At 37.6% G+C, this 16,195-nt stretch overlaps 2 protein-coding genes and 1 long non-coding RNA gene across 10 annotated transcripts; 2 read left to right on the top strand and 1 right to left on the bottom strand.

The window, feature by feature from the left end:
* Nucleotides 1-7,838: 7,838 nt before the first annotated feature.
* Nucleotides 7,839-9,408, top strand: LOC108811493 (cytochrome b561 and DOMON domain-containing protein At5g47530). Its single transcript, XM_018583542.2, has 3 exons — nucleotides 7,839-8,510; nucleotides 8,603-8,857; nucleotides 8,935-9,408. Exons 1-3 carry the CDS (start codon nucleotides 7,854-7,856, stop codon nucleotides 9,235-9,237), a joined length of 1,215 nt encoding a protein of 404 aa, XP_018439044.1. The 5' UTR covers nucleotides 7,839-7,853; the 3' UTR covers nucleotides 9,238-9,408.
* Nucleotides 9,409-9,479: 71 nt separating this feature from the next.
* Nucleotides 9,480-12,087, bottom strand: LOC108811495 (putative MO25-like protein At5g47540). Its single transcript, XM_018583544.2, has 11 exons — nucleotides 11,568-12,087; nucleotides 11,286-11,447; nucleotides 11,038-11,156; nucleotides 10,867-10,941; nucleotides 10,664-10,757; nucleotides 10,535-10,594; nucleotides 10,379-10,447; nucleotides 10,200-10,298; nucleotides 10,064-10,108; nucleotides 9,847-9,949; nucleotides 9,480-9,753 (listed from the first exon to the last, which is right to left on the bottom strand). The coding sequence occupies exons 1-11, from the start codon at nucleotides 11,694-11,696 to the stop codon at nucleotides 9,677-9,679; spliced, it is 1,032 nt and encodes a 343-aa protein (XP_018439046.1). The 5' UTR covers nucleotides 11,697-12,087; the 3' UTR covers nucleotides 9,480-9,676.
* Nucleotides 12,088-12,474: 387 nt separating this feature from the next.
* LOC108844452 (uncharacterized) lies at nucleotides 12,475-14,720 on the top strand. Of its 8 annotated transcripts, XR_008934932.1 has the most exons (9): nucleotides 12,477-12,735; nucleotides 12,983-13,025; nucleotides 13,178-13,252; nucleotides 13,338-13,474; nucleotides 13,559-13,683; nucleotides 13,742-13,818; nucleotides 13,927-14,000; nucleotides 14,087-14,293; nucleotides 14,421-14,720. It is a non-coding gene; the product is annotated as an uncharacterized LOC108844452 (long non-coding RNA). The 8 variants fall into 8 exon arrangements; XR_008934930.1 differs by having other exon boundaries at nucleotides 12,475-12,735; nucleotides 13,559-13,818; XR_001948459.2 differs by having other exon boundaries at nucleotides 12,475-12,735; nucleotides 13,551-13,818.
* The last annotated feature ends 1,475 nt before the right edge of the window (nucleotides 14,721-16,195 follow it).

Below are 16,195 nucleotides of genomic sequence, written 5' to 3'. Positions count from 1 at the left end.
CTCGTTGGTGAATATGTAGAAAATAAGCTTCTTTTAGTGTCGACTGTCGAGAAGTTTAGAGAATTAGTTGACCAATCACGTCTGCGGTAACCATGAAAATATGAAATGAGAAGATTTCAAAACGTACCAATTGCAAACATGGTTTAAGTGATCCACTTAAAACATACTGAAATTCTATCAAAGTGAGAAGCTTGTCATCATTCATAAGAGTAAACCCAATTTAGTAAGAATTAATGGATGGTTGATCTATACATTCTTCTGGCAGGACTGAGAGTAAAATTATTAATTCTTGATGTTTTTCCATCCTCCAATGGGTAGAAGTATGGATGAAGACGTTAGGTATGCATATTAATAGGAGTGGTTTAGTCGATCAAATATGTAACCAAAATATATATCCTTAGGAATATAATCACATAATTTTGGAAGTTCCTAGATTCTTCGTGTAATCAAATCTTTTAATAATCGCTAAGTTTATTATCCTAATAAATGCACAATATAGGGACCGGAATCTTTTGATATACTAATCGAAGGTTCTATAATATAGGGACTAATTAAATCTTTCCTTATTAATAGGTCTAATTTCGGTTAAGGGAGAAAAACAAAATCGTAAATCTCGGTTAGTTATAATGATCAAAACTCAGAGTTTAATACTAACTAGATTTTGACCCGCGCTTCGAAAGCGCGGGTATTATTTTTTACTTTTATAAAATATATTATTCGTTTGTAATTACTGAATTTATTTATTTTAATAAAATTTTCTTTATAATAAATCCGACACATAGACTGTCTCTGGTAAACTATGTATTTCTCTAATTTTGTTTTATTCGCTCTTTAATCAACATATTTATTTGGTTTGTTGTTATAATAAATGATTATAGACTTTGATCTCTGCACTTCCGCGGATGTATATTTTTAAAAATATGATGATATTTGTTTTTCATGTAATTATTAGGGTTTGGCAAAATGAATTCGAGGAACAGAACTGATAACAATCCATAAATATAGTACCAAACCTGAACATAAATTGATTAAATATTCGAATTATTCAAAATTTTGTTAGTTAGAGAACCGAATCGGATCCGAACCGAAGTATTCATGTACCTGAATTTATCTAAAAATAGATTTATGTACTTATATATTAATTATTTTATATTTAACGTATATAAAACATCAAGAATGATACTTTTAAATTGGTTTAAAATACTTGAAAATATATATAGATAGTCAAAAACAAATATCTGAAATAGTTAAAGTATACTCAAATCACCAAAATACTTAAAATAATTATTGATTTCGTATCCAAAATTTTAAATCAAACCAATTGATATGTTAAGCTTAGGTATTCTGACATATGTTATTTAAATTTATAGGTAATATATTACTTTATTTATAGATTTTGAGAAATTTAAAATATATAGTGATTTAAAACTTTAAAAATAATTTAAATAGATTATCCAAACCCAAACCAAACCCGCAAAGATCCGAATCAAACTCAAACAAAAATTTAGAAACATCCTAATAGGACTGAAATCTTTGACCTCGAAAACCTGAAACACAAACCGATCAGAACCAAGCCCGTATGGATGTCTGAAAACCCATCCTTAGTCATTATTATATATCGTATAATTTTATCATATAATTAATCGTATTTTATATGTATCATCATATAAGTAATCATATAATTAATAGTATTTAATACGTATTATTATATAAATAATTACATATATTATATTTTAAAAACTTAATATGAAATATAAAAACCATAATTTGAGTTGGTATTTCAAATTGGGCTTGTATTGTATTTTTCTTATATATATTGAAAACATTCTTTTATAATGGACTTAATAACTTAAGTCCATTACTTTTTCTGTTTAACATTACCATCTTTGTTTCCAAACAAAATTAATTTTTTAAAAAAGACTACAATCCATGTTTCCAAACACACCAAATTTTTTTAATACTCTTATCCAAGTATCCAAACACACCGAAATTGTACTTCAGCTTTAATAAGATAGATGACATTCTATTGTAATTATTGTGCAAAACTAAGGATTAAGTACTTTTTGTACTTCAATTTTAATAGTTTAGATAGCTGTGTCTTTTATTTCTGTATATTATGTCGATTCGGAAAAAACGCACTTATATAATAAACTGGATATCACAATGCATGACTTTAGTTTGGAATGTTTTTAGACTAAAGTCAAAGGATAACTAGATCATATGTTATTGAACTACCATCTAAAAGGTATAAACGAAATCCAAACCCAAAATGGTCAAATAAAAGTAATTTAGTTCCCCACAGAAATCTAACGGGTTTACACCATGCCAGTGGTAGAAGCAGCGCTTGACATGAGGGGGTCAATTGACCTATGTGACTTTTGACAAGTTTAATTTTTATGCTTATATAATTTAAGTTTCACAGATAATTTTGTAATATGATCCTCATGATCTAAGTCTAAACACTCTCTATGCACCTAGTTAATAAACATTTTCCTTTAATCATTTGTTTATCCTAATATTATTGACCTTTTTGAGAATCAGTTCTGTCTCCGCCACTGCACCATGGTCCAAGTTCATTTATCAGTAGGCTACTTTTACTTGGTTAAACGATTGTGTATAGTGATGACATAAATATAATCCAGTGAAACATTAGTTTCGGTCTCTGAATTTATAAGGTTTAACATACATATATTTATGATTATTAAATTGTTAAAAACAGAAGGTATCTGCTTATACCTAACTAAACAAAGAAATGTTGAAATGCACATTAATAAATGGATTGTGAAGAACAAGGGGAAAACACGAGAAATGAGTTCGTAACAAAGTTGGTGAAGCAAGCGTGAACTGTTTTTTTTCTCCGTGAATAGTGTAGAGAATATATCTTTCTTATTATTCACAAGAGACGGCAATAGCCAATATGTACAATACAAGAGATGTGAACTCTAGGTTAAGACAATAACTAAGTTTCCTAAAGTGATGAGATTGTAATTCCGACGATATCTCTTGTATATCTCTAACATGCCCCCTCAAGATGGAGGGAGAGCTATCACTCCAATCTTGCCTATGAGATCAAGAAAACGAGCTCGAGAGAGTGGTTTCGTCAAGGCATCTGCTAGTTGATCTTTGGTGTTGACGTGTGACACGCGAAGAGCTCCATGTTGAACTTGACCTCGAACAAAATGATAATCTATGGCAATGTGTTTCATGCGAGAGTGGAATACAGGATTTGCGCAGAGAAAAGTAGCTCCAACATTGTCACAATAGATTACTGGTGCTGATGGTATAGGGACGCGTAGCTCAGTAAGAATGTTGCATATCCAACTTAATTCCGAGGCAGCATTAGCAACCGCACGATACTCAGCTTCAGCTGACGACCTGGCGACTCCTTGTTGTTTCTTAGCACTCCATGAGATCGGATGGCTTCCCAAGTAGATGATGTAAGAGGTTGTTGAGACATAATCATCTACATCACCTGCCCAATCCGCGTCTGAGTAACCATGAAGTATGAGCTTGTTGTTAGCACTGAAGAAAATTCCATGTGTAGGTGTCCCAGCCAGGTAACGAATGAGACGTTTAGCCGCTTGCCAGTGATCTTCAGTGGGCTGATGCATGAATTGAGAGAGATGATTGACAGCGTAAGCAATGTCGAGTCTTGTGAACTGAAGATATTGCAAGCTTCCTATCAGTTGTCGGTACTTTCTAGGATCAGAAAGTATCGTACCAGAGTGAAGTGTGAGCTTTGGATCAGACGCCATAGGAGTGGTAACAGGTTTAGCGTTGGTCATATCATACTTGTGGAGCAAGTCAAGTATGTATTTCCGCTGCGAGAGATGTAACCCTTTCGTCGTCCGATGTGCTTCAAGACCCAAAAATTAGTTCAGCGGTTCAGGGTCTTTAACTGAAAATCTTGCGGCCAGTAACTCTAGAATCCTGTTGATCGCCGTGTTTGAGTTCCCAGTGACAAGGATGTCATCCACGTAGACGAGAAGATAAACCAGCTCCTGACCTCGTTGAAGAACGAAAAGAGAGGTGTCTGCAAGTGAATTTGCAAAACCAAGGCTGAGAAGGAAGGATTGCAGTTCAGTGTACCATGCTCGCGGCGCTTGTTTCAAGCCATAAATGGCTTTACGTAAGCGACATACATGATCAGGATGATCTTGATCAATAAACCCCGGAGGTTGATCCATATATACTTCTTCTGTGAGGGTGCCTTGGAGAAAGGCATTGTTGACGTCAAGTTGATGGATCGGCCATGAATGACTCACTGCTATGTCAAGAACAAGTCGCAAGGTCGTGGCTTTTATAACCGGGCTGAACGTGTCGGTGTAGTCATAACCAAGCTTCTGATTGTACCCCTTCGCCACCAGTCTAGATTTACAAGACTTGTGTGTTCCATCAGAGTTGTACTTGTTCTTATAGATCCACCTGCAGCCAATAACATTTTGATCAGGAGTTCGAGGTACCAAATCAAAAGTATGATTGCGCGCAAACGCATCCATCTCAACAGACATTGAGCCTCTCCATTTTTTTCTTTGAGAGCTTGTATAAGTGTGTTTGGCTCAGCTGGGACTCGGTTAGAAAGAGTGGCAGAGTAGTTGTACTTCGGATTTGGTCTGGAAATATTATTCCTCCGACGCGTTAGCATTGGGTGTTGAACCGGTGGTGGTGTAGGAACAGAGGAGGCACTGTCTGAGGAAGACGAAGTGGCCATGTTCTGAGCAGAGTTGTGTTCTGGCGAAGGTGGAACTGGTGATGGAGAGTTTCCTTGCGAGAGCTCCACGCTAGGAGTTGGTGGAAGAGACGGCACCTGCAGGTTAGAACCAGAGCTCGAGGATCCCGTTTGCTCGACGAGTGGCACTGCGTGGGTGGGGGGTTGGTTAAGAGGTATTAAGGTAGCTAGAGGTTCTTGGTTAGGTATAGGTTGGGACGGGTTGGTCTGAGGTGGTTTCGGTTCTTTGAGTTGAGGAAAAGGATAGGAGGTTTCATCAAAGCGGACATGACGGGAGATATAGATTCTTCCAGTATTAGGTTGTAGACACAAGTAGGCACTTTGTGTTGGTGAGTACCCAAGGAAAACACAAGGTGTTGATCGATCGTCAAGTTTGTGATTGGTGTAGGGTCTTAGCCAAGGGAAACAGAGGCATCCAAAAACTCGTAGTTTGGTGTAGTTGGGTTGGACGCGAAAGAGCTTATGATATGGAGAATCCATAGCAAGAACTGATGTTGGGTGTCGGTTGATGAGGTAAACCGCCGTGGAAAACGCATAAGTCCAATATGATTTGGGCATAGAGGCATGTGTTAACAGTGTGAGACCGGTTTCCACAATATGGCGATGTTTTCTTTCGGATATGCCGTTGTGTTCCGGTGTGTGAGGTGGGGTGGTGAGATGAGATATTCCAGCATCTTGAAGATATTTACGCATGGCAATGAATTCTCCGCCATTGTCGGAGTATAGTGTAGTTATCTTTGTTGAGAGAAGATTTTCCACTTGTGCTTTGAACGCCTTGAAGGTTTCCAGAACTTGTGATTTGAGCTTTAGCGGATAGAGCCAGGTGTAGCGTGTGTGGTGATCAACAAGGACCAAATAATATTTGTAGTTGTCGATTGAGACAATAGGAGAACTCCATAGGTCTGTATAGAGGTATTGTAAGGGGCGAGACGAGGTAATAGTGTTTGTGAAGAAAGGTAATTTGTGAGTTTTATTGATGGCACAATCTGAACATAAAGTGGTTTGTGTTACAGATTTTGCAAAAGGTAAAGAAAATTTTGAAACAATGGACTGAAGAATAGAAACTGCTGGATGGCCTAAGCGGAAGTGCCAGTCGACTATGGTTGTTTTAGGTAAGGGGGATGCAAAGAAGGATTGAAGGGGTGAGGGTTTAGCAGGCCACTCATAGAGCTCATCCTTGGTCTTGCCTTGGAGTAACGGGATTCCCGAGCTGAGATCCTTCACCTGAAAGTGGGCAAGGAAAAATTCCACCGAAACTCTATTAGCATTGCATAACCGATATACAGAGATTAGATTTTTCCGTATGTTAGGTACACGTAAGACATTATTTAAAGTCAAAGAACGTGTAGTGGAAGGTAAAGAGAGGGAACCCGTGTGTGTAATGGAAAGACCGGAGCCATCACCGATCAGCACCGAGTCGTTACTCTGATACGGCTGATGAAGGGAGAGGTTGTGGAGGTCGCTGGTGAGGTGATGAGTGGCACCGGAATCCATTAGCCAAGCATTGCTCGGGTTCTGAGCTGAGGTCGCCATGTTTGCCGTTGGTTGCCATGGACGAAACGGCGCAGCAGCAGGGGCATTTTGAGTCGCCTGAGCAAGCTGGGGACACCTCCTGGCACTGTGACCAAAAATGCTACAAATCTGACAACGACCTTGATATCCTCTGTTCTGTCGAGGCTCACTTGACTGCATCGAGTATGAGTTCTGAGGCGCCTTGGTGTTGTTGTTGTTGTTGTTCCAGTTGCGGTTTTGGTTCCGGTTTTGTTGAAACTTTGGTCGTGCGGTTGCAACGTTAGCGGCGACAGGAACATAGTTAACAACGGTTGCAGACAAACTCAGCAGCTTGGCCTCCTTGTTGATAAGCTTCTCATGTATCTCTATGATGGAAGGAGATGTCTCGCGGCCCTCGACTTGATCTGTGACCGATCTGTACTCTTCGGGAAGTCCATCAATAACATATTCGATCTTATCTTCATGGTCAAGTGGTTTGCCAAGAAGAGCAAGTTGATCAAATCTACTGGTTAAGCCACGCATGTACTCATCAATAGTTTTGTCTCCTTTGGTGTATTGCTTGAGCTGCAAGCGAAGCTGTTGAATGTGTCCACGGCTTGGTGTTGCGTAGGTGGCGCTGAGAGAGGTCCAAACATCATGAGTAGTCTTAGTGTTTGTAACAAGGGATTGGATGGACGGCGAGAGAGTGCCGATGAGACCACTGTAAATAAGACAATCTTGGCGTCTCCATTTTGCGTAGTCTGGATTTGGGACAGACTGCTCGTTAACCGTTACCATCTGGTCCGGTGGAGGGAGAGAACCGTCGAGGTGGCCAGCTAGATCGTAGCCATCAAGGAGAGCATGAACTTCAAGATTCCAAGTCATGAAATTGGTGGTGGTGAGTTTTGTGACATTGATCATATTGATGTTGAGAACACCATTGATAGTGTAGACTGCTGGAGCGTTAACAGACATGGCAGTTTGGAAGAGAAAGAAAAATAGAGAAGAGGAAGAAGATGATGGCGGCTCAGAAAAAAAAGATTTTTAGGGTAATCGTGAGCTCTTGATACCATGTAGAGAATATATCTTTCTTATTATTCACAAGAGACGGCAATAGCCAATATGTACAATACAAGAGATGTGAACTCTAGGTTAAGACAATAACTAAGTTTCCTAAAGTGATGAGATTGTAATTCCGACGATATCTCTTGTATATCTCTAACAAATAGAACCCATTCATTTTTACCCACCACCAAACATTTATTTACTTGATTTATACTTTGATTTTTTCCACATTGTACTATATTTCTTGGTCTTTACTTAAGAGGGTTAAAGACTTGGAGGAAGGCAAACAATACACGTCAAACCTGGAAATGAATAACTTCAATTACAATGTTCCTATAACATGTAGGTTCATATAGGTCAAACTCGCAAATGATAGATGAACAAGAAAATAAAACATAGATACTCTCAACTATTCAAGTAAGGAAAGAAACATGACAAGGTGTGAATGTGGGATGAAAGAGAGTAAAGATTCTTTATTAGACAGATTAACTAACAAACCTAACCCTACTTGTCCCACTTTCTTTTCTTACTTAATCTCCTTCTTCTCTCTTCTCCTAAACTCATACTCATGATCTCATTCTTTTCTTTCCTAGTATCCATGGCCAAATCTTCAACTCTCCTCCTCTGTATCTCTGTTTTCATCTTCATCACTACAGAACCCGTCTTGGCTCAAACATGTTCCAACTACAGATTCACCAGCAACAGTCTCTTTGAGTCTTGTAACGACCTTCCTGTTCTTGACTCCTTTATCTACTACACCTATGATTCTTCTTCCGGAAATTTCCAAATGGCTTATCGCCACACAAACCTCTCCCCGGGGAAATGGGTGGCATGGGCCGTGAACCCCACATCCACCGGCATGGTTGGAGCTCAAGCCATTGTGGCTTATCCACAATCAGACGGAACCGTCAGGGCTTACACTTCACCCATCAGCAGCTACCAGACGAGTCTCCAAGAAGGTGAACTGAGTTTCAACGTCTCAGAGTTATCTGCCACTTACCAAAACAACGAGATGATCATCCTCGCAACTCTGAGTCTTCCACTTGCAAACGGTGGAAACATTAATATTGTGTGGCAAGATGGGTCTCTTTCAGGGAACACTCTTCTGCCTCATCCAACTTCTGGCAATAACATCCGCTCTGTTGCCACTATGAATCTAAACTCTGGTACATCTGCATCGGCCTCAGGAGGAGGAGCCGGAGACTCCAAGCTTAGAAAACGCAACGTGAGTTGGGGAATAATGTTCATGAATCCTTAGAACTTGCCATGTTCCTTCTTGATTGAGAAACTGAGTTTAGTTTCTGATAATGATTGTAGATACATGGGATCTTGAACGCAGTGAGCTGGGGAATAATGATGCCAATAGGAGCAATCATTGCTAGATACTTGAGAGTCTCCAAATCAGCAGGCCCTGCTTGGTTCTACCTTCACGTTACCTGCCAAGCTTCTGCGTATATCATTGGTGTTGCTGGTTGGGCTACAGGTATCAAACTTGGCAGTGAGTCAGAAGGGATTCAATTCAGCTCTCACCGTGCCATAGGCATCGCTCTCTTCTGCCTTGCAACAGTTCAGGTAGGTTTTTAACCAAAACTGTTTATAATTATCTCATCAAAATGTTGCATAACTCAATTGCTTGTGGTACACGTTAGGTGTTTGCTATGTTTTTAAGACCCAAACCAGAGCACAAGTATAGAGTCTACTGGAACATCTACCACCACACCGTCGGCTATACTGTGATTGTCCTTGCGGTGGTGAACATTTTCAAAGGGTTAGACATCTTGAGCCCTGAGAAGCAGTGGAGAAACGCTTACACAGCTATAATCATAACGCTGGGCTTAGTGGCGGGCGTGCTCGAAGCCTTTACTTGGTATGTAGTCATAAAACGAAGGAAAGTAGAGGAATCTACCAAGACATCTCAGCTTGGAAACGGTGCTCGGTCTCAGTATGCTTAGAGATGTCGTTGGTGTATAGAGAGTATAGAGTGAAGTTTTACGGTTTACTGTTTATTTATCAGTTTTGAGTTGGTTAGTTTGGTTTGCTTTTGGGATTTCTACATGTATTTACTAGTTTGAATCAATCTATTTGATGTTTAATAGTTGTTGAAGTTGAAGCATTTCCTCTTACTGCTCTCATTTACACCTTTACGATGTGTACATGTTAACTTATACAAGGTTATGTGTAGAACTTAAACGCGTTTAACAAAACCCATTTTCTCATCAACAATGAAAAGTGATTTTCATAATCAAATGAATATATTGTCTCTTGAGTATGTAAGAGAAATCAAAGAAATGTTTTACCTAATAAAGGAAAAAAAAACAACAAACTTTGATGTTTCAAAAATGTCTTTTTGAATGTTTTAAAAAGGGAAAGAAGGAGCATATATATGTTGGTTCAAGCAAGATCTCGCGGCTCAAGGGCTGCAATTTCTTTCAAGACCTGACTCTTGTCTGCTTCAAACCTCTCATCCTCTGCCAACAAGATGTACCAAAAAAAGCATTTATAAAGGAGGAGAAGGATCATATACAAAACAAAGTGTTGTGTTGTTAAGAGGAGCATCATACCTTTGTCTGGTTTCAAGTCAGCCAACAATCTAAGAAGCTTGCTTTTGTTTGCCACCAGAATGTTGACTATATCTGAAGGCTTGTTTTGGTTCGCTGCAAACAGCTGGACAACAACAGATGATGATAATCTCAGTACAATCACGTTGGAACAACATTAAAGCAAGCAAACAGTCATCATCATTGCGTTCCACTTCCTTTTAAGATACAAGAATTATACCTTGAAAACATGAAATGCTTCGATCTGGATGCTCTTGCTTGACTCCTGTAATTCAAAGAGATTGAGTTTATTTCCCAAGCTACTATCATCAAGAACAAAAAGATTTAGAAGAGAGTATTCAGGTAAAGCGTCATACTCTAAGAAGATTCATTAGAATCCTCAAGTTATCCCTTGAGCTCACATATCTCGTCATCACAGCTGAATTTGATCTATCCAGTAATATATCACCCAACAACTGTTTAACGTTTACACAAAACAGACATCAGATTGGTCACCCATTTACATTGTTTCAATGACTTGTATAAATTACCATACCTTAATAGCTTGCCGTCTGGTTATATAATTACTTGATTCAAGAAGCTTTGAGTTGTAGTCTGCGAAAAACTGCAAACCACAGAAGTTCGAGATCCATACTCATTGATAAAATTCTGCATTCACACAAAGATCACTAACATTGTAAGGAAAACTTACCCAATCTTCGTTCTTGGTGAGGAACTCGGCAACAGTAGACTTATGCCTTGTTAGCAGTTCCTATAAAAATACATTAAAGTGTTGAGTTATCATTTGCATGTTTGAGACCAAGTGAGAACATGCAAGAACCTTAAAAGTTGCAGCAGCATCGGCAGCAATGTCAAAATTAGGAAGCTGTATGTAATCGAAGAACTTCTTCACATGCTCAGACTCCAAAACATATCTGAATCCATGGACATTACGTTAGTAAACCCTTTGCTATTAAAATCTTTGAACAGAGGGATCGCTTTCACAGGTAGTAAACTGAAGAAATATGAAATGATCTAACTCACTTGGCAACAATCTGATGGCGGATGCACTCCCTAAACATAGCACCGTAATGCAAAGCCAAGTCCGTATTCTCAAAGCTGACACACAAAACATGGAAAGCTATTATAAATGGTATGAAAATGAGAAACCTCTTAAATCCGGAAAAAACAAACTTGCAACATTAACACACTCACCCTTCCATCAAAACATCCATGAGGTCAAGGTTGGCTTCCAGATAATCAGAAGCAATTAACCGTGAATTCACTTGTTGCCTCTGTAGATTTGCAACGAGCTGCGTAGCATCTTTCCTAGTCTAACAGAGAAAGAAACAAAAAGACAAGATTTTTTCGCAATTAGATCACAGAATAATGATGGTCTCAATCTCTCAAACACAAGTTTTTTCTCAAACTAGATCTCAAAATGATGTCTTTTCTAGTGTTACCTCCAAGTTGAGCTTAGGGAGACAAGTGATCAAGAGACGTAGAGTATCCTCTCTAAAGAACTCTTGAGTCAATTGAGCACAAGCTTCAGCCACAGGCTCGGCCTCGCTGTTTCCATAGAGAATAGACTTCATATCACGGATGTTCTTGCTTAGCTCCGCCATCTACAAACCAAAATCATCAAACCCCATTTCAAAACAAGAACGAATCCAATATTCAACAAACAAATCCATAGAGAGAGAGAGAGAGCCAACGACATTGTCGGGAAAGGATAAAGGAGAGACCTTTTCTTCGCGTTTGGATTCACGGAGGTCAGGCAAAGAGTTGGATCGATCAGCGTAGAGAAAGAGATCACGGGTCTGACGGACGATGTCAGCAGGGGTGCGAGGCTTGGACTTGAAAAGACCCTTCATCTTCGCTCCACCGCCGTTATCGGATTGATCCGAGGGTTCTCTGGCGAGAGATGAAGAGGTTAGGCTTCCGCTATGGCGCTGCTGCAACGGGAGCCTCCTCGCCGCCGGTGTGGAGGCTTCGCGTGCAGCACCTCCTCCCTTTGACACGCACGACCCTATCTTGTCTTTATCCCCCCCCTTCTCTCTCTCCCTTTTTTTAGATTTGGTCAAAGTAAAAAAAAAAAAGAGAAACAAAAGGTTTGGTGTTTTTTTTTATGTTGATATTGACTGGTGTGTCTGGTTCCTATATCTCCTCTCCTGTCTGGTTCTTTCTTCTCTCCTCTCACTTGGGATGTGTATCCATTTTTAGCTCTGTGCTGTAAAGAGAAAGATATCTATCTTTTCTCCCGTTTTCTTCCTTGCTGATTGATTGTGATTTTCTAGTCATGTATTGACAACTTTTGTACTTTTTAATAGATTTTTTATCATTAAAATACATAAAACGAATTTAAAAAGTTTATAAAATATGGAGTTTTTTTTAATTATTTATTTGAAAAACTCATCTCATATGCATTATCAATATACAATATTAAAAGGAGAATATCCTCATCAGACAGACCCTCCACGTCATCACTTTAAATTGACCAATCGGTTGCTTTCCTTTCTCCATGTCAGACTGATTCTGGGCTGGTCTTGGGCTGGATTTTATTTGGGCAAACTCAATCATTTAGCCACATCATCAAAGTTTTAAGATATTGGGCTTCGAATCATCGAAACACATCAAAATAACCAGCTTTCAGCCCTTTGCCTCTTCCCATTCTTTCTCCATCTTCGTCACTTTCCAGCTTCCCCGTTCAGTTGTAACTTCAGCTTCCCCGTCCACCAATCACTTCAACTTCCCCTCTCACACCCTATATATATGCCCATGTAGTCATCCTAAACCCTAATACTGCTCAAATCTTAAGCAACACTCTCGGGAATCTTTCTTAATTTTTTTCTTCCTGGAGCTTCAGACAGAACTCGCCATCACCAAATTTGAGAGGATTATGACGCACTGATGGTACGTTTCCTTGGATCCTATATGCTTCATTATTTATTTTTAACTTCTATTCCTAGATTTAAAGCCTCAAGATTTCAATCGGTAGGAGAGGATCTTTAGTGAAAGTTTTGTCTTTCTTTTACTGGTTTTAGTAATGATTGTAGATTATGCATGCTCTTTTTAATAGGTACGTGTTTCGTCTCAGTTAATACATGACTCGAGTTTATTATAATTTTCTGACTTTTGTCTGTGCTTTGTGATCTCCTAGGTTCTTCTGGATCAAGCTAAAGACGAGACATGACTGGAAACAGGTAAGCTTTTCCTTACTCATTCTTTAAAATCTGGGAAGCATATTCGCTACAACCATACTAACACTATGATCAGAGTTTTTATGTATTGTTATCTTTTTGCGCTGAGCTCTATCACAATAGTCTTTTTTGGTATTTCTTCTGTTTCATTTCAGCTCCAGACGCTCATGACTGGCTTAAGTTCAAGTTTCAAGACACTGCCCCAGTTAGCTAAACCACCAAGTTTTCAGGTTTCTGCTTCTTCTTTCTGTTATTTTCGACATGTATTAACTAATCTGGTATGCATTATTAGACTCTCATTGGTGTGTGTTCAAGATATTCAGAGTTAAAAATGACATGAAGTTCTCATCAACCGAGGCTTGCAAACATATTCAACCATCATGCCAGAGACGAAGCTGGTGAAGACACGGCTACTAATACTAATCAGCCTGCAATCAGAAAAGTAATTGGAGGTGCATGATAAGTACATGGTCTATGTCATTAAGTCTATTGAGAATCAAACCATCTTTGACAAGTCATTGGGTAAAGCATTTAAGGTTTTCAGAAATAGAGCAGTTGGAAGCGCTTTAAGTGTTGAATCGCTCACAACCTTTTGCAACATAATTACTATCCTCAAGAATTGGGGGCATGTGAGGAGCTGAGTGATCAAGCTATTAAGAAGGTGATCAATATTTTTCTTATATAAGTGATGCAAATGATAATTTTGTAGTGTTTTACAGGAAGAAGCTGGCATGTAAAGGTCTTACAGTTGGTTAAGATGACTGTTTAACACTTAAAGCTCTACAAAATTACTTAGGTGAACAATCATTTAGCCATTATTTGTCTTTGTTCGGAATTGTTTTTTTTTGTGATTTTTGTTATTTGAAATACTTAACTTTGGCTCTTGTGTCTAAAATCGGTGCAGAAACAGCAGATTGGTTCCAGGAATTGTCTTTAGGTTCGGATGCAAGTGAAGTAGTACCTAGGAACCATAATAAGGTACTTTGCTTGCTGCTGATTTTATGCTGATTTAATGCAATAATTTGCATATTGTAAACTGACTACTGACTCTGTTTTGTGGGAAGGGTTCTCTTCAGCAGCAGTATGGACATGTACCTTCTGGTCCATCGTCTCATGGAAGCGAAAGAAGGCCTAATCTTAATGCTGGAAACCTGCCAAATGGTGGAGACCCGTGGGGCTACTTCCCACCAAACCATCCTTCTGGTGGCTACCAGGATCAGAGTTTTGGTTATGGCCACAACAGCAATTCGAATTCCTTTTCACATCTCATGGTATGTTGGTTCTGTTTCATCACACCATACAATCTCTTATATGTTTTTCTATGAATGTAGAATGTGTGTGTGTGTGTTGTTCTCTTCTTTCTCTAGGCTGAGGCAATGTCCCTTTTTTTTTTAACAGAATCCACATAGTTCACAAGAAGCACTAAGTTTTGACCAGTTTGGATATAATGATCATCTATACTCAAACCAAGGATTGTATGGTCTAAATTTTATATGAGCAGCTCAATTTAATGTCATACATAGGTTTTGTTGTACCTATGTATGAGTTTTATAATTCATATATTGTGCCTAATTGTCCGCAATAACGTTACGTCACTATGGAGATGGTTGGTGAACATCTAGGTAAAATGTTCTAACTAATTCTTTTGTTCATTTAAATTTTGAAAAGAAAACCGTCTGCTTTTAACATTTGGTTTTACCTTATTATGTTTTTTCCATGTCATACTGTCTAATTTCCCTATAATTAATAAGATGTAACTTTATTTTATTGTTCCTATCAATTTGGAGAGCTTGGTGTCGCAAATATACAGTGAAACTTCTATAAATTAATAATGTTGGGACTATCTTAACACTAAATTTTTATTAATTTATAGAGATTGTTAATTTATCGATATAATAATTGAACCAAAAACTCAATTTAGGAATATAAAATTATATTAATTTATAGAAATTTTTAGTGTATATTAATTTATCGAATATTAATTTAAAGAGGTTATACTCTTTTGTTTGCTGTAATTAGTGTGTACAATAATTTTCTTACAAACGACAATGTTGGCCACGACAATGTTGTATCCAAACTCAAACGGTGTTAGCAATAGATTTAGTTTTGAACATATACACACAAAGAAAACAGATACAACGAAAAATTGGAGAAAATGGTTTAGTCTAAAACATTTTCACTGGTCAACTTTCATACATCTCTCTTTATAAGATTCAAAATCTCAAAGTAAAATCATCTTGATAACATAACCCAAACAGATTTAAAATTGAAAATAAAATAAAATTCATATACTTCTTCTGGTTAGTAATTTTATAAAAAATAGAAGAGTTTTATTAATTTATTTTAAAACCAGTTATCAACATATACCTTACCATATATGTTATTAGTAGCTTCAGAAGAGAAACATGAATCAAATTAGATTACTTAGAACAAATATGAAAACACTAGAAATATGGTGTTGTCAACTACCTTTAGACCTATAATATATATATAAATATTGTCTTCCATGCTCTATTTTTTTAAGACATTTCCAAGTTTATTAGTTTTAAATTATGTAAACTATTAAAAATACATGTTAAATATGATGTAAATATTTATTTAACCCAATCCGCGCGTAGCGCGGACAAAGAATCTAGTACTTTTAATGTAACTTTATTAAAATGCCATTTTACTGAACAAAATTTATTAACAATAGAAAAATTTATTAACAATAGGAAACTTATTTGTATTAAAGTGTGGCAAATTTTCAATGACATATATATTAATATGGAAATATTTTTTTCCTTAAAAAGAAGAGAATATCGTGTTTTAACAAAATCAAGAAAACATCACGTTATTTACCCAATCAATATTTTCACGTGTATGTAGAATGTTTACTCGATATCTTTTTAAGATAATGAAGATAATTATATAAAATAATTATTTACAAGTCACTGATAAACCGAATCTAGTAATTTAATGGTAAACTTTGGTGATATCTCCGTGTCAAAGATCCCATAAGTGTGAATTTAAATCAAAATCAAGTTGGTTGAAATTTAAATAAAAAAGAAGTAAATGAAAAAGAAAGAATAAGGATAGTTTTGTCATTGGGTGGATACTGAATTGGCAAATGTTGATACTCACTGCATGAGCTTCACCTGTAAGACGTAACGTCTTTCTCTCCCTCTCTCACA

This window comes from Raphanus sativus, chromosome 6, assembly GCF_000801105.2.
Source record: "Raphanus sativus cultivar WK10039 chromosome 6, ASM80110v3, whole genome shotgun sequence".
NCBI lineage: Eukaryota > Viridiplantae > Streptophyta > Magnoliopsida > Brassicales > Brassicaceae > Raphanus > Raphanus sativus.
Note: the sequence above shows the minus strand (reverse complement) of the source record. Positions and strands in the feature narration are given on the sequence as shown.